Genomic DNA, 19307 nt, shown 5'->3' on the forward strand with positions numbered 1-19307 from the left:
TACTTTTCATGTCACAGCTTTGCTTGGACTGCTGGGTAAACTGACCCCTTTTCACACAGCCTAGGGACTATTTATCAGACCATTTCTCAGTTTTCATTCTGAAAAAAATAAAATAAAATAAAACTCTTCCAATACTTACAAACCCAACCCCATGAGTCACTCTGGGAAGAAAGAGTGGTCAACCTAAAAGCAATAAGTGCTTTTATGATCAAGCAATATCTTACCCAGCCTAAGCATAATAAGTCTCAACTTCTCTTGTATTAAGTTCCTTTCTAAGCTTTACAAGGCACATCAATCTATCAAGCAACTGTATTATGGTCACAGCACTCCAAATTGAGACTACCTTTAAATAGTTTATGGTGGGGGGATGTCAGAGGGCTGGGACTGAACCCAGAACTTTATACATAGAGGCACAGACCTATGTCTACCACAGACCTATGTCTCTGACCCTTTTAGTTTTTTTTTTTATGTTGACTGGGAAGGGGCTAATGGAACCTTTGTAAATGTATATGGAGATCACAACTTATGCTTCTTCAAAACTCCTACTCTATTTGCTATGTGTGTTTTACAAAGGTAGAGAACTGGTTGAATCGCTAATCTATCAGGGAACTAGATGAATAGACCTATCTTGGATATTGAAAGAGCAATAGAAAAACCTTAGGCTTTTCCCCATGTTCTCAAAGCTAATTCTCAAAGTATTCAGAAGCTCAAATTAATATTACCTGGATTGTAGTTAGGTAGCTTGGAAACTCCAGGCCAGGTATCCTCTGTAGGAACTCCTAACACCTATAAAAAAAAAAAGTCAAAGAAAGAGAGACTGAGGCATAAGGCAAAGAAGGTGGAGAGAGAGATAAATAGGCCTGAATCAGGAATAACTGAGAGGTTGGAGGTGGGATCACTTGACACTGATGGAAAAGTGAAAGAAAGAAATGTTAGTGTTGGTCATTGGCAGTTTCATGCCCAAACTACAGTACATTCCTAGGGTTCTCTGATGGATAAGTATGTGTCAGCTTGGCTGGGCTATGGGATGCCCTGATAATTAGTGAAACATTATTTTGGTAGTTGGGGACCAGAACATGATTCAGTGGAAGAGCACTTGACTTGAATGTATGAGACTCTGGGTTTGATTTCCCCCTGCAACACAAAACAAACATATTTATTGGTGTCTATAAAGTTGTTGTTGTTGTTGTTGTTTTTGTATCTTTGGTTTTTTATTTGGTATGCCACACCTGGCTATATATTCAGGGACAATCCTGGCAGTGTTCATGGGACCCTATGTAGTGCCAGCGATTGAACTTGGTTTAGTTGCATGCAAGACAAATGTACCTTCTCTCTGGCTTCCGTAAAAAGTTTTTCCAGAAGAGGCTGGTGTTTGACTTATAAACTGAGTGAAGAGATCTGCCCTCACCAAGAAAAGCTGGCATCATCAGGGTCATTAAAGGCATAAATAGAACAACAGCACAGCAATGAGACAAAATCAAAGCAAATTCTCTCTTCCTGAGCTGGGATGGTTTCCTTCTGCTCTCAGACATCAGACCCCTGGTGCTCAGGTCTTCAGTCTGAGACTGGATTATATGACTGGTCTTTCAGATTCCCTGACTTCTCAGCAATACATCTCAGCCTCTACAACCACATGAGCCAAATTCTATAGTCAAGTTTTCTCTTCTATACTCATGTATCTCCATATAAGTGCCATGGGATGTTTTTCTGGAGAGCTCTAATACACAGGCTCAGAGCTTTTAGCTTCACGAATTCCCTTGTCATTCTGAGGCAGATCATACAATCATGCTTAAAGTCCTGTATTTTCATCCTTACCTCTACTATATAATATCATATCATTGGGAAGCTATATTGTAGCTGGAGTTAGAAATAAGGTTATGGTGATAATGCATATAGATATCTATATATATGCATGTGTATATGCAAATGTATATATTAATATATATATTAGTCAATGATATAAATGATTTTATTATATATTAATGATTTAAAATGATGCATTCAGCTGGCCATTCAGCTGTTCCCTGAAGTGCTCTAATTTAAAAGAATTCAGATGACTGACCTTTAGGCAGCAGAAGTTTGGCTAAAAATGATTCCCACAGCAACCTAATTTTAGTCCTTTTTACCAAATTCAACTCCACTGCTTGTTTTCTCTGTGGCTTGCAGCCTAGACAATGGTACTTTGTTTTAAGTTTATACATTGTAATAGGAATAGCCTCGCTTGAAAAAGAGCACCCTTTTATTTTGTAATCATAAACTGACACTCTCATTTGTTTTGGGGCTGCCAGGGATGAAACCAAGGTCTCACACAAGCAGGACAAGTGAGTGTTCTACTGCTGAGCAACATCCTCGGCTGAATCTCTAGATTTTAATTAACATGAACATTGGTCTTTGGAACACAAAGCCAAAGTATTTCAGATTTGAGATGGTTATAGTTTTTGTGTGTTCCCTAATAGGCATCGCCTTGCTATTCATTTAAGATGATCATAAAAGCCCAATCAATGGTCATTTTTTCTAATCTTATAATAACATTAATTTGTGAAAAGTAAGAAAAACAATGGTTAGTTCCATGAAAGCCCAGCCATAGAGTTCTTGTTTGAAGCACATCTCAATATGTCTCTTCTAGAAAGCATCTCTTGTGAAAGCCCATTTGTAAAATGCTTGCTATAGATGCCAGCCCATTTGTGATGGCAAAAACTCAACTGCCCAACAACAACTGATCATAATCGACAAGGAATTCAGACTCTTAGATCTCTGGGCTTGCTGACTAGGATTCCAGCTGAGAGGCATACTTTGTGGTGTCAGACCAGTTTGTTCTTCAACAAAAGACACTGGATTACTACTTTGCCATATATAATGAAGAAAGTCCTCCGCCCAATAAAATCTTCTTTCTTTGATCCATTCCCTAAACAAACTGAAAAGCTGCTGAGAGGATTATTGACTCTCCCTATGAACCTCCCTGAGCCTGAGGGAACATGAAGAATCCAGGAATCCATTTTGAAAAACCAACTGAACTAATTCTTCTTTTGTGGCGGAAGGTCAGAGGATGGGAAGCTAATTCTCTTTGACCTACCATCTTAAGCATTTGCACAGATGTGCCTGTGAATAATTGGGTGTAGTTCACATGTACCCATAGTCTTCTGTTGGTGACAACACAGTGAACAAAAAAGAAGAAGGACAATAAGAAAGCTACAAAGGAACTATATATATCCTTTTCTTTAAGGTAGATGTTTCCTGAATTGTTCGTTGCTTTGCATAAAAGTTCGTTTAACCTAGAGCCAACAGATTTGAATTACGTTTAATTAAAGCTACAAAAATTCCTGAAATATTATGCTAACCTTTTAAGTTTGGTTGTTCAAACTTTTTTTTAATTTAAAGTTTAAATAAGAATTCAGTATGCTTTATTTGGAAATAGGATACTCAGTTTCTATTGGAAAGTTGTTGAATTCTTTTTCACATGAGAAAAATTATTAAATCTCTACTTAATTCTCTGGGAAACTTAAGACCAAAAATTGTTGATTTATTCTCTCCCTAAAGACTCTTAAAAGACAGCTAGTGAGTGCGATGTATGAAACCACAGGGAGCTAAAGGGACTATTTATCTGCCTTTCTTGGAATGAAAACTGAAGGTATTTTGATTAATGGTTTTAAAGTTTGCTCAGTTATTTTATTCTGATTTTAGGATTGCCTCAGGGATCATTTGCTTTACAAAAAAAAAAAAAAACTTACCCCAAAATTAATTTCTTTAAAATTCATCAGTGCGTACATAGATGTTCGTTTCAAAAGAGAATTGAAAACAAAATTAAGACTTCTTATTGCTTTTTTTGTTTGTTTGTGTTTGAGCCACACAGAGGTACGAGGAAGATACAAAGTGTGTTTCTCCTGACTGCTCTCAGGGATCACTTCTGGCTGTGCTGAGGGTGCAAGTGCTAATCCTAACCCCAGATGGCACCCCCAGCACAGCCAGAAGTGATCCCTGAGAGCAGAATAAAATAATCTGCTGTTGTATCTTTTTGTTTGTTTGTTTTGTTTGTTTGTTTTTGGATCACACTCAGCGGTGCTCAGGGGTTACTCCTGGCTCTGCACTCTGAAATTGCTCCTTGCACACAGCTGATTCAGGACAGACTGTGGTTTAAATCCTGGCTCCCATATATTCCCCGAGCCTGCCAGGAGTGATTTTTGAGCCCCGAGCGCCACTGGTGTGACCCAAAAAAAAAGACTTTTTATTACGTCTTTATTCCTCAGTGTGAGATCTCTGAATTTCTGTGAAAGAAAATCGTGCTTACACTTTAGGAAAAGTAGATAAATCCATTGCTTACAAAGAAACAATTTCTCCATCAAATACTGAGAGCCCAAAATAACTTCCTATTTCAATCTGTGTAGAGCATATTTAGTAACACATAAATTCAGGGTCTATTTCTGGTCTCTTTAAAAATTCAAGTTGCTTGTGATGAAGTCAACTCTGTGCTCTCTGTGGTGACTTCAGCCTCAGAGTGTGGAATTACAAATGTGAGAATAAAAGTGCATTCTCTATTTTTTTGGACAGAAACAGGGGACAATGAGACCTACTGAACCTGACTTGCTGGTGCCCATCAAGCCTACCTACCCGGCACAGAACTAGAAATCTCTCCTTGAGCAGGACAGACTGAAGGCCAACCATGAACTACACACATCTACAAGTTTGAGAAATAGCTCACAGGATGGGGTATGGGGTGGAAGATATCTACTGAACAGAAAATAATATTATGATTACAAATAGTGATTTTTTAAATACTCTAAGGTTATTATATAGAATATATATGCTTTTTTCTAGGTTCCCTTTTCCCTCACAGTTTATAATATATGTATGTATGGTGTCATTTGACACCGTAGTGAAAGAAGTCACAACTTCGTGGACTCAGAAAATCAAATACAATGCAAGGGTCTGGAAACCTAAGGATGTTGACTACATAATGTGTTCCACCTTATTATCTGAAGCTAGAAAGGGATTCAGAGCACACATCTTTTAATTTCAGGCCAGTGTTGTTATTTCTAATATGTTTACTTGCTTTAGATTTGTAATGAGTTGTCATAAATGTCAAAATAAAGGCTCTTTGATCTCTTGCCGTGTAATGAGGATAATGGCAGAAAGGAGGATGGCTTCCCCGGGCGGAGCTTGTGGGACTGATTTGTTAAGACATGTTTGTTTTTGCTGTATCACTCCTGCATTGAAATTTTCTGTCCAGAGTCAAGTCCAGATTCTTCCACTTACTGAGTTAACTTAAATATCCTTCAGATGGCCACTGTTGGTCACCAAGGTCAGTTTTAGAAATTTAAACCAGTGCTGACTAGTCTGCTGAGTGATGTGCTCAATACAAAGAAATGTACAATGCTTGTTTTTAATAGCATAATGATTTTTAAAATAGTAGGTAATGCAAAGCATTCAGTTTAAAGACATCTTTTTAAAAGAGTCTAATAACACACTTACTTCAATATTACTATGGGTAGTTAACTACGTACACATTCAGCCTTTTACACACACACATACACACACACACATACACACACACACACACACACCACTTTGGGTTTGTTTCACATATATTCACCCATCACCTCCTCTAGGCTTAACAACACATAGCAGCACAGATCACATGTTTTTCCCTAGTTTCTCCTTTTTCCCACACCTTATAAATTATTTTAAGAACTTTCAGAGTAAGGTAGATGAGTGTCCCCCAAGTATTGCTTCCTGAAGAAATGAGTAGGAAAAGCCTTTCAAATGTGTAAAAAGTTACTTCTAGGTGATCTATAGGCATTTCTAAGAGTGCTTCATCTATTATGAGCAACAGTTGTTATACTCTGTGAAAGAGAAAAACACGGGGGTTAAGTAGTAGAAAAAGCTGTTAGCAGTGAGACTACTGACCTATATCTATAGAAATGATGTACCTATTATCTACAATAATTAAATAGCAACAATTCATTAATTGAGTATTTTTGGTATATAGAACTTATTATGTATTGGATTTTCTGAATTCTCAGAGCAAGGTTAAAGAGTCATTCTCTCCAGCCCAATTAAACAAATAAAACTGAAACTCAGAGGTACTACATGTCTCTTTTTGAAATGCTACGCCTGGCAATGCTCAGGGGTTCTTCAGGACCTACACTCAGGAATTACTACTGGGAGTGCTCTGGAGACCATATGGAATACTAGGGATTGAACCCAGGTTGGTTCTGTGCAAAGGCATTTGACTTGCAAGCAGTGGGTAAGGTTCCTGCCTTGCACGCAGCTGTACTACCTCTCTGGCTCCTTCATGTCTTTTTCAAGTTCATTTAGCAAGGAAGGGAATAGAATCCAAAGCCAGATTGTTCTCCACACCATTCTATTAAGCTCCTTTCAGTTTAAATGATGTTACAGATGCATAATGCTGTTTGGAGACAGCATTTATCTGTCATGCTGGAGAGTTCTGAGAAATAGTCTTTTTGGCTTGAAAACTTATTTAAGTTGGTTAAGGCATTCCAATATATTTTTCTCTATGTTGGACTATAATACCCACAATGTTTCAAAAAAAAAATGTAATGATAGTGATTGATCTCTATAAGGTGTCTTAACCTCACAAAACATTTTATTTTAGCCAGAAGATGTTGCTTTCTGGGTCATAAGTGTGTAGCACTAGACTGATTTGCACAGAATTGTTTTCTTTCCCTATACCCTATACCCATGCTCTGCTTCTGGTGCAATTTCTTCATAGAGGTGAGCCAATGACCTTTACTTTGGCAACTAAATATTTTCCTTTTCTACAAACATTCTCTAAGAATTTTCTTTACCTTTATGTGGATATTAAAGATAAGCTCAACTTCAAAAGAAATTAATAAAGGGCTCCATAATGGGAATGCAATTTGAAAATAAAAATGTTCTCACATGGGGGTTAGAAAGATAGCACAGCAGGTAGGGCATTTGCCTTGCATATGGTTGACTCGGGTTCAATCCCTGGCTTCCCTTATGGTTCTGCAAGCACTACCAGGAGTAATTTTTGAGCTCAGAGTCAGAAGTAACCACTGAGTACCACCAGATGTGGTCCAAAAACCAAAACAACAACAAATGTTGTGACTTAACTAGACAGAGGAAAAAATGGAGGGAGGGGAAGATTAAAACCATCAAAAGGGGCTAGAACACAGTGGGTAGGTGCATGCCTTGCATGCCTTGCACGCCTTGCACATAGCTGGCCTGGATTTGATTCCCTGGTATCCCATATGGTCCCCCAGAGTGATCTTTGATTCAGGAATAAGCCACTGGGTGATTCCTGAGTACAGAGCTAGGAATAACCCCTGAGCATTTCTGGCTGTGGCCCCCAAACAAAAATATGCATGTATATATATATATATACACATGTGCATATATGTATGCATATATGTATGCATATATACCAAACATATATATGCATACATATATGCACATGTGTATATATATATATATATACATGCATATTTTTGTTTGGGGGCCACAGCCAGAAATGCTCAGGGGTTATTCCTAACTCTGTACTCAGGAATCACTCCTGGCAGGGCTCAGGGAAATATATAAGGTAATGGGGTTTGAACCAGGGTCAGCTGCAGGCAAGGCAAATGCCCTACTTACTGAACTCCTTCTATGACCCCCCGAAATAATTTTAAAATTTATTTTTAAAAAGAAAAAGAAAGCTTGAAAGAAGACAAGTTTCCTCACCCGTACATCACCCACTCCATCTCAAAATATTGTAGGGGAGCTCTTTACTGCAAGGGAGTTCTCTAGATGTCTTCTTGAAGCAAGCAAACTTGAGAAGAAGCAAAATGAACAATAACAGGCAATGATCCCCTTTCTCTTCAGAGCTCAAAGATAAGGTAGGAGGTATGATACTTGCCCTGCATGGAACTGCAGAAGTTGCCACCTTGGCACCACATATAGTTCCATGAGCATAGAGCCAGGAATACCACTTGAGTACCACTGGTTGTGACCCCCCACACCCTCTGCAAAATAATAATAATAATAATAATAATAATAATAATAATAATAATAATAAAGTATTTAACATAATCTATACCATAGATAACCATCACTGAAATAAGCCAGCTATGGAAGACAAAATCTACAAGATTCTCCTTACATGAGCTTACATGAAGATTACTTACAGGAAGATTACCTTACATAAAGATTACTGAAACAAAATGTAGAGCCAAATGAGCAGGGGTAAGAAGGAGGACAGATGAGGAGTACAGAGCATCTGTTAGGGATGTTAGGGATGGTGTAGAGTTTTGGAATAAATGATAGTGATGGCTATACAGGAGTATAAATGTATTTATGCCAATAAACTATATACTTAGAATAGTTAGAATGGTCAATTTTATATTAGCTATGTTTCAGCAAAATTTAAAAAAATTTTAAAATCAGCTCAAATCCAAGCTAAATACCAACAAACAGTACAAGGTACAAGAACAAGGAATCTAGCAAAAAAGGGGGGGGGCATCATAGGGAAATGAGGTAATAATGAATAAAGGAATCAAACCATTTACATGATTTTGGGAGGGCCTGAGATAGTCCAGGGGTTAAGGCACAAGACTTGCATGCAGTCATCCAATTAGGTTCAATATCCAGCACTGCATGGTACAGGGAGTATTGCTAGATGCAGTTTTGTATGCCCAAACACCTCCAGGATGGCCTGGCCTGCGTTAACTCCAGCAGGGAAGGACAAGTAGCACCCCAGCCTTGGGCTCTTGCAATGAACTGCCAGGTGGATCACAGAGAAACACTAGGAGGGGTCACTGAATCACTAGAGCACTGCTTGGGAGATACCCTCCACCCCAAAAAGAAAGAATTCGGTGGGGCCAGAGTGATAGTACAGCAGATAGGGCATTTGCCATGTACAGCTGGCCCAGGATCAATCCCCAGTATTTCATCTCAAGTGCTCTACCAGGAGTGATTCCTGAGCATAGAACCAGGAGTAACCCCTGAGCATTGCAAGGTGTGGCCAAAAAAAATAATAATTTGATTTGAGGAGCTAATGATATAGCTCAGCAGTCAAGCACTTTCGCTGCATGTGTGAGATCCTGACTGTACTGGCTGGTATCACACACATGCTCGTGAACACACACACACACACACACACACACACACACACACTCTTTAAATAGCATTCCAATCCCTCCCACCAACAGAGAATCTTGGTCTGATGAGGGCTCTGTAAAAATTTTGCCTCATATTTATTTGACAAAAGCCAGCACCAAATAGATAGTAGGACTGGGAGTGACATAGAGCAGCCAGTTAAGTGGTGAAGGCAGAAAGTACCCGGGGACATGGAGCAATTAGAATAGAGGCAGATGCGTTCTTGGGCTTCAAATGGACAGAAAGGGTTCTGGACACTCATTCCCAAGGTGCTCCATTGGCCATAGTCATTGACTATAGTCAATGTTAGTTTCAGGAACCTTAATTTTTGATCACACCCAGGGTTGCTCAGGGGCTATTTCCAGATTAGTCAATCCTGCTTGCCTAAAGGCACCATGTGGTTGAACCTTGGCTTTCTGCATAAAAGCCTGTGCTCAGCTCACGGAGCTCTCTCCAGTCCAATGTAGTTCGTGTCTGAAAGCAGATGGACTACTTTATTGTCTCAGAAAGAAATTTTGTTCAAGGTTTGAAATGCAGATAAATTTTCTTCCTAGGAAAAATTTCTGTATGTGTCCTTCTGTGTCTCACTCTGTCTTTCTGCCTGCCTGCCCTCCCTCTCTCCAAAACCAGTTTTGATTAAAAGGAATTTAGAGAAGCATGAGAAGTGAGAGGTGTTTAAGAGAGGATACAAGCTTCTCCACAGTGGAAAAGCCAAAACATTTTTCCCTTACCTCCCAGATCTTCTCCAGCTGTTCCAAGATGCTGGACACCCCAGGAAATAAAGGTTGGCCCTGGAACATTTCAATGAAAATGCAGCCTGCACCCCTAGTAAGGAGAACCAGAGTCAATCCGAAGCAATCAAGGAAGTCAGTACAAATAAAACTCAAATCACATTTGGGCAGCAAATATTTCTCCTCCTAATAAATATGTTGGGGAATAAGGGTCACATGCTATTAAAAATGGCTTAGCAAGAAAGAGATATTGAGGACATCCAGATAGGGAAGAAATGCTCACTATTGTGGATGACATGATGCTATACTTAGAAAACTCTCAGGACTCTCCAAAAATGACCCTAAAAACAATAGATTTATAAAGTGGCAAGCTACAAAATCAACATGCAAAAATCCATGTCTTTTCTATATACAGTGAAATAGAAGAGAAAGAGAATTATTTTTAAATTTCATTCACAATTGTACCTCAGAAATTAAATACCAGGGCCAAAGTGATAGTGCTACAGGTAGAACATTTGCCTTGCATGCAGGATGCTCAGGCTTGATTCTCAGCATCCTATATAATCCCCTGAACCAAAAGTGATCCCGAGTGCAGAGCAAGGAACAACTCACGAGCATTGCCAAGTGTGGCCCCAAAACAAAGCAAGAATAAATAAAATACCTCGAAATGAGCTTAACACAAGGAGTGAAAGAAATAAAATAAGAATCGGAAACACACATGAATAAAGAGGATAAACATTGTCAAAGTGGCAGCACTTCCTGAAGCATTAGCAGTCTCTATAAGAATACATGTGACATTTTTCAAAGAAACAAAAATTCACACCACCATCCCCAACATATAGCCAAATCAGTCCTGGGGATTTAGGAGTGGAGATAGGAGGCACTGCTTTCTCCAACTTCAAATTGTACTATAAAGCTCTAGTAATTAAAACAGCATGGAATGGAATAAAGACAGGCCCTCAGATTAGTGGAACAGACTTGAGAATCCAAAGACATATCCGCAGGTTAGTTTATTTCAATAAAGAAGCAAAAAGTATAATGTGGCAAAGAAAGTTTCATGCACAAGTGGTGCTGGGAAAACTGGCTGGCACATGCAAAACAAACAAAAGAATGCATACCTCCTTTTAACACCCTGCACAAAAGATAAACAGTGGATTGAAGACCTCAGTATTACACCTAAGTCCATAAACTACACTGAGAGAAACATAGACAGAATTTTCCATGACACTGAAGCTAAAGGCTTCTTTAAGGAATCAACATCACCGGCCAAGCAAGAGGAAGCAAAAATAAACAAATGAGATTGCATTAAATTAAGAAACTTCTGGGGCCGGAGAGAGAGCATGGAGGTAAGTTGTTTGCCTTTCATGCAGAAGGTCATTGGTTCGAGTCCTGGCATCACATATGGTCCCCGACCTGCCAGGAGTGATTTCTGAGCGTGGAACCAGGAACACACCTGAGCGCTGCCGGGTGTGACTCAAAAACCCAAACCTCCCCACCAAAAAAGAAACTTCTGCACCTCAAAGGAAATGATAATCAGAGACACATACTGGGAGAAAATATTTGCTTTGTCTGATAAAGGATGCATAAAGCACTGGTAGAACTTTATAAGAAGAAAAAAAAAATCCAACACTATCAAAAATAGAAGAAATGAACAGAAACTCCCTCAAAAAAGACATACAAATGGCCAAAACATCATATGAAAAAATAGTTTATATTACTAATCATCAGGAAAATGCAAATCAAAACAACAATGCATTATCAACTCCTGCCAGGGAGACAAGCACACATCAAAAAGAATAAAATAACTGGTGTTGGCCTGGATGTGGGGGGAAAAGCGACCCTCATTCACTGTTGTTGATGAGTCCAGCATTTTGGAAAGTAATATGGACACTTCTCAAACAGCTATGAATTGACTTTTTAGACGATGCAGGAACCCCACATCTTGGAATATACCTCAAGGATCCAAAAACACAACGTAGAAAAGATGTTTGCATTCCTATGTCCATTATAGAACTATTCACAATAATCAAGATTTTGAAGCAACCCCAATATTTAAGAACAGATGACTGGCTAAAGAAATTATGGTACATCTACACAATGGAATACTACATGACTGTGAAAAAGAAGAGAGAAAATTATGCAATTTGGTGCTATGTGGATGGATCTGAAAAGTATCATGTTATATAAAGTTTGAGGGAGAGGGACATATACAAAATGATCGGTCTATGTAGGACATAAAGAAACATAGTAGGAGAATAACAAATGCCTAAAAGCAATAGAATGAAGAACAGAAGAAACTGGTTTTTAGTAGGACGCATCCTACTGCGGGCCAAGAGGTGAGCACTATGACAGTGGAGGAGAAAATAGGTCTTTCTGGAGTGGTGGCATGCTGGAAGGTGTTAAAGTATAATATCTGAAACCATACATGCAACTTTGTAATATTATAATATCATAACAATATTATAACCATATATAAAACATAATATTGCAATATTGTAATAATAATATAACCATATCTACAACCATTGTGATATTGCAATTTTGTAACAACATTGTGATAATAGCATTGTAAACACAGTGCCTAAAAGGAAATGAGAAGTTTCTTGACATAAAGGCAGGCTGAGAAGGAAACTGGGGACACCTGTAGAGAGAAGTGAGTACTGGTGAAGTGACTGGTGTTGAAACTCAGTATGCCTAAACTCAGTCATGAATAATTTTGTAAAGTATGGTGCCTCAATACAAAAATGTTTAAATAGGGGCTGGAGAGATAGCACAGCAGCAGGGCGTTTGTCTTGCACACACTGACCCAGGATAGACCTGAATTCAATTCCCAGCATCCCATATGGTTCCCTGAGCCTGCCAGGAGCACAGAGCCAGGAGTAACCCCTGAGCATGGCCAGCTGTGGCCTAAAGACAAAAACAAAAAAAGTTTAAATAAATAAAAATAAAAATGGTTTGGGCAAACAGAAATCCCTCTGTGAAACCAGAGTCTGCTTGCAGCTATCAGTTTAGATGGAATGCAACCAGATTTAGGAGACAGAGTGACAATCGGAAATATTTGAACTTATTCGAGCTTATCAACTATTCACTTTCTAAAAAGAGAGGGTGAAGCTGTGACTCCCCAACTGAAAATGCTCGTTCAAGGGCTCTCAGATGCCATCATTATAACAAGCACCATTATTTTCTGGACTATTAAGAAGAAAACAAAAAGCCTTCACATTAAGTTGACATGAACAGGGGCTGGAGAGATAGCATGGAGATAGGGTGTTTGCCTTGCATGCAGAAGGATCCAAAAACAAACAAACAAAAAAAGTTGACATGATCAGAATATTTCCTTGAATCTATTTGCAGATAAATTATTTTTATCCTAATTGTATATTAAAAAATGGAACACTAAGTGAAATAGCTTGGCTGAAGTATTCTTTTTTTTTTTTTGGGGGGGGGGGCCCACACCCGGCAGTGCTCAGGGGTTACTTCTGGCTGTTTGCTCAGAAATAGCTCCTGGCAGGCACGGGAGACCATATGGGACAGTGGGATTTGAACCAACCACCTTTGGTCCTGGATCGGCTGCTTGCAAAGCAAACGCTGCTGTGCTATCTCTCCGGGCCATGGATGAAGTATTCTTAAAATCCTCTCATACTTAGCATCTGACTCTGATACTCTGAGGCCTGTCTAGTCTCTCCACGAACTGGTCCTTTCTTGGAAACCTGATGACGCAGCATCTCTTCAAATTACCCATCATGGAATTAAGTCACCGGTGCTGCTTCTAAGCAGAACTTGCAATTATGTAGTTATCTGACTTTTGACTCCTGTTTAAGGAATATTGCTAAACATGTCTGATTCATTCCCCCTCCACAATTGTCTGGTTCCTGGGATTAAACGAAGAAGGGGGAGAAAAACTTTTGCCTGTAAGCTTTTCTTGACAGACCTGATTCCAAGATCTACAAGTTTTGATGTGGACACATCTGATGTTCACACATGTACACAGGTAACATGTCACAATGGTCATGGCCTGACAACCCTGGTTAGCTGTCATGGAGGCTATTGGATCAAGAATGTGCATATGTGCAATAAGATTTGAAAGGGCAAGAAACATAAATTTTCTTTTCTAGGCAGTTGAACCAAAGGATAATTCCTGGGAGACAGTAAGGAGTAAGATTTATTTTACTAATAATGTACAATTTTATTCTTTTAAGTCTTTCTGAGTGATAAAAATAGTTCAGGTGACTGATTACAAAGATTATCCCTATAGTCAGAAACTTAAACTCCAAATCTCTTTCGCCACACACATAATTTTGCAAGCTTCCTTCATCATCTTGACATTTTTGTACGGCATGATAAAGAATATTTAAATGAAACCTTTTATTTTAGATCACCATAGTATTAAAGATTTATTACTAAGTCACTTAAAATATAGTTCTTAATAGTATGCATATTACATATAATCATTTTTACCTCTGCAATCTGGCTATAACATGTTTTTAATTTGTTTTAAATTGTATGAAATAAATAGATTTTTTGATAACATGTTTGAAAATAACTTTTATGTCTGGTCTGGGAACAGAGTATGTATTATAAGAAAGATTGAAATTTAACTATATCTTATGTCAAAAGAGATTAAAAATTGTTTTATTGAATAAAAATCTTAATTTTATATTTTTATATTTGGCATAATTCTATTATTTTAAAAATACAATTTTATTCTTAGAATTATAATTATATATATGCATATAATATGCAATCTGACTAAATTTCACAGGTCATTTTATTTTTCTTCCTCAAACAATATGTCATGTTCATCACCACTTTTTTGGTTCTGTGTCGCCACAAGGGTAAGTCCACAGTAGAGGATAAGCATTTAACTCGCACACAGTTGATCCCATTTCAATCCCAGGCATCTTCCCTTGAGCACAGTCATGAGTGGTCCTTGAGCACAGAACCTAGAGTAAGCCCTTAGGCACAGGTGGGTGTGGCCTAAAAATCAAAATATAAAACAATAAAGAAAAAGAAAGGTTAAAAAGAAAGAAAAAGAAAGGTTGATTAGGGTTGACCACTGTATTTTATTTCAACTGCTTTTTGTTTGTTTGTTTGTTTGTTTGTTTTTGGCCACACTCTGTGGTGTTCAGAGGTTACTCCTGGCAGGTTCAGGGGACCATATGGGATGCCAGAGATCCAACCAGTGTCAGCCACCTGCAAAGCAAATGTCCTACCCACTGTGCTATTGCTCTGGATTATTGCTTTAAAAAAAGGTATAAGATAAATAAGGGCCAGAGTGATAGTACAGCAAATAGGTATTTGCCTTACACATGGCTAACCCATGTTCAATCTCCAGCATCCCATATGGTCCCCTGAGTTCACCAGGAGTGATTTCTGAGTGGAGATCCAGGAGTAACCCCTGAGAGCCACCAGATATGACCCAAAAACCAAAAAAAAAAAAAAAAAAAAAAGATAAAAGTATGATATATCTTGATATTTGATACAAAAACTTTAATTCAACATATGTATCTCTAAAATCTTGTGAATAGTTAAAACATAAAAAGGAATCTGGTGAAAAGTATCATGAGGTGAATTTTATTTTATTATTTTGTTTGAGGGCCACATCTGGTGGTGGTCAAGGGCATGGGAGTCATTTCCAGCAGTCACCCCAGAATCAAACTCAGACTTCCTGCATGCATGCATTTATCCCACTGAGCTCTCTTTCCAGTTTTATTTTTTTTACTTTAAAGTTTCTTATTGGCTTGTATTTATTTTTATTTGGGAGAGGGGTTGAAATCACAACTGGCAGTGGTCAGGAACTATGCCCAGCTTAATACTCAGTGATCACTGCCAGTGCTGGGTGGGGTTGGAGGTGGGGAATGTGGGTCCAGGGGTAAAACTCTGGGCCTCCTGAATGCAAGGCCTGCACTTAGCCCATTGACTTTTATCTCTGGCCCATCAGCTCATTTATAAATATCCGTGATCTTTTTGAAAGCTCCTTCTCTTTAAGAGAACAGATATTAGGGGCCCCGGAGAGATAGCACAGCGGCGTTTGCCTAGCAAGCAGCCAATCCAGGACCAAAGGTGGTTGCTTCGAATCCCAGTGTCCCATATGGTCCCCCATGCCTGCCAGGAGCTATTTCTGAGCAGACAGCCAGGAGTAACCCCTGAGCACCGCCGGGTGTGGCCCAAAAACCAAAAAAAAAAAAAGAGAACAGATATTAAAGCCATAAATTAAACAGTATATGGAAAATTGGGACTAGAGAGATAACACAGCAGATAGGAGGCCTGCCTTGCACAAACCTTGATTCAGGTTTGATCCCCAGGACACCATATGGTCCCCACAAGTCCCATCAGGCAGGTCACCAGGTATTACATGAAAGCATATATACATATTCTTATAAATATTATAGATATATATAGAGAGAAATGACAAATGAAACAAAAACTGTATAATGGTTCAAAATTACTCTGGTTGCTAGTAACTATAAAATGAGCCAAGTAAGAAAGGCCATTGTTATAAAAAAATTTACCATTAAAAAAATCCTATACCCGGAGAGATAGCACAGCGGCGTTTGCCTTGCAAGCAGCCGATCCAGGACCAAAGGTGGTTGGTTCGAATCCCGATGTCCCATATGGTCTCCCGTGCCTGCCAGGAGCTATTTCTGAGCAGACAGCCAGGAGTAACCCCTGAGCACTGCCGGGTGTGGCCCAAAAACCAGAAAAAAAAACAAACAAAAAACCCTATAACCAGTCAACGATAAGACAAAATCAGAGACATGTCACCCTTTGATCTGTGCAAAAGCCAAGATCGCTATCTACAGATGATTGGTTGTTACAACTAGGACTGGACAGTACGCATTCTGGAACCAACAACAACAACAACAACAACAACAACAACAACAACCTAGGCTCTAGCCTAGGTTTTGGTCTAGGATCTGTTCAACAAACAAGATCTCCAATTCCAGAGGTCTGACTGAAACACTCTCAACTGAACGGGGAAACATAAGGAAAGACTCTATCCCAGGCTCCATCCTAGGAGCAGCATAAAGACCAAGACCATCAACTACAGAAGATGGATTAAAACGACACTGAAGAAGCAGAACTGCTAGAACCACAAAGAAAAACTTCATTCCTTGAGCTGTACAGACACCAAGATCTCTAGATACAGAGGTCTGATTTTACCATCCATGATGAAGCAGAAGTCTTCCATACACCACAAAAGCACTGAGGGGAGCGTAAATGATCATGCAAGGAATCTATAGTTAATCCCATGACAGTATACTTCAGGGGTAGAGAAACCCTGTATCTCCTAGGCCAAGGGAATTCCCTCTATAATGTTCCCGATAGTTACTATGCCTATGCAGGGGGAAAAAGAAAAAAATAGCACAAAATAATCCTTTTATCCACATATATATTGATTGATTGATTGATTTTTTTACTTCTTTATTTTGGTGTAGATATTGAAGTTGATGTCTCCAATTTTATTTTATTTTATCTTTATCTTTCTTTTTGCACTTCGGCCTGGTTTGATTTCAGGATCGAGACTATTGTGTGGTGCTTCTCTTTATTGCTATAGTGCTCACTGGGTATTTTATTTGATATTTCTTTCTGTATTGTTGTGGTGTTTCAATTACCTTTTTCCTGTCCTCTCTCAAACTGAGGTTGAAAGCCTCTAGAAGGACTCTGCCCATTTTCAGCTTATTAGATTTTTTTTCCCCATTCTATTGCTTTTCTTTCCTTCAAACAAAACCACATAACTCGAACTACCTAGCTCCACCTCTCAAATAGAGGGGGAAACAAGGGAGGGTACCAGGACCAAACAGATGTATGATCACTAATAGTAAGCCAGACACAGAGGGGACCACTTACTCTAGCAGCCCAGGGGGGTGACGGTGGGGGATATGGGTTGCAAGGAAGGGAACAGGGGTGGGGGAGAACAAATTTGGTGATGGTATTCCCCTGATTCAATGTTAATATGTACCTAAAATACTACTGTGAAAGATATGTAAGCTAATATGGTCAAAATAAAAATTAAAATAAAAACCCTATAACTAATTTGTAACTATACCTAATATAATCTAATAAAAATTAATAAAATATTTATGACATTTCTAAAACCAAAAAGAAAATTCATTATTGACCTGGAGAGATAATAGGGTGGACAGGGCACTTGCCTTGCATGCAAGCCTACTTGGGTTCGATCTCCAGCATTCCATATGGTCCCCCAGCACCACCAGAAATAATTCCTGAGGGCAGAACCAGGAGTAAGCCCTGAGCATCACAAAGTATATGGCCCCAAAACAAAACAAACAAAAAATATATTGAATAGTCTTCCTGTGTCCAATATGCACTGTACTGTGACATGAATATACATATATACATGTACAACATATAGTGTAACAAGTATTTACTCGTGCATGTGTGGTCACATGTGTATAAAATATATATGTTTGATTCATTTATAAAATTGAAATAGAAATGTTCTTTTATAGTACATTTTTAAAGACTTGAATCAGCCCTCTTATGGTACTTTAATAATTTCTAGAAACCCTAGGTGCTCACAAGCATGCTGAAATACTGGAGCACTTAGACAGTATCCCAAAACAGAGTTATTCCCATGTTTCATTCTATAGGTTCATTTTTTTTTTCTCTCCTCAAAGAATTCCATTGTTTAGAACAAGTGTGTTGCATTTTGCTATGTTTTGATATAAGAGCTGTGGGGAACCAAGGAGAAATTTCTTTGTTTTACAATTTCTTCCTGTCCTTTATGTCATACAATCCTAAGAAGATGTCAATAAATAAATGATATATAATAAATTGGAGAAAGTTGAACACTAAGGGTCTTGTATAAATATTACAAAATAACTCAGGTGTTTGTGTTACACAACAAAATACAATTCTCTGATGGAAATTCTCCCTTTGCAGTTGTATGTTCATTCCTTTACATGTTTCCTTTTAAAACTGGTTTGAAGGACAGGTGAAAAGCTTCCTTGTCTAAGTTAGCTAGAATCAAAGCATACTTATAGAAGGAGAATGTGTGTGTGTGTGTGTGTGTGTGCCTGTATGCATGTATGCATATGGAGACACACTTAAAATACAAGTCAGACAATTCCTAATTCACCTGTTTCACTGCCTGGGATATCAGTAAGTGCCATAAACATCAATGCAGCAGTAAGAAAATATATCAGTGGATCTCGAGTCAGAAAGATGAAAGATGTTTCCTAGGCATGGGCATTGGTTTTTAAAACGATACAATTCATCTTCCTATTTTTTTCATCTGTTCTTCAGAGCGATTTTATTTTTTTTTCTTTGTTTCTTAAACTTAAGAATGCACGTGATATGGCTATCATGTATTCTGCCTTCCCCAGACCAAACCAGCCTTAAGCAAACATTTTCAATATTCTGAACATTCAGGTTCAGATGGGGGAACCAGTTCCTATTTCCTTTTATTCCTCTGTTTTGTTCTTAAATCTTCATTCCTGTGGC

At 38.5% G+C, this 19307-nt stretch overlaps 2 protein-coding genes across 2 annotated transcripts in view; both read right to left on the reverse strand.

The window, feature by feature from the left end:
• Nucleotides 1–19307, reverse strand: part of NOP58 (NOP58 ribonucleoprotein) — a 507450-nt gene that overhangs the window by 476751 nt on the left and 11392 nt on the right. The window lies entirely within an intron of this gene.
• The window catches only part of CDK15 (cyclin dependent kinase 15), a 117512-nt gene that overhangs the window by 37916 nt on the left and 60289 nt on the right, over nt 1–19307 (reverse strand). The window contains exons 9-10 of the mRNA XM_049773341.1: nt 9843–9936; nt 723–786 (exon numbers count right to left, since the gene is read on the reverse strand). Coding sequence (XP_049629298.1) covers nt 723–786; nt 9843–9936 — 158 coding nt within the window. The remainder of the gene's footprint in view (nt 1–722; nt 787–9842; nt 9937–19307) is intronic.

This window comes from Suncus etruscus, chromosome 5 (assembly GCF_024139225.1).
Source record: "Suncus etruscus isolate mSunEtr1 chromosome 5, mSunEtr1.pri.cur, whole genome shotgun sequence".
Taxonomy (NCBI): Eukaryota; Metazoa; Chordata; class Mammalia; order Eulipotyphla; family Soricidae; genus Suncus; species Suncus etruscus.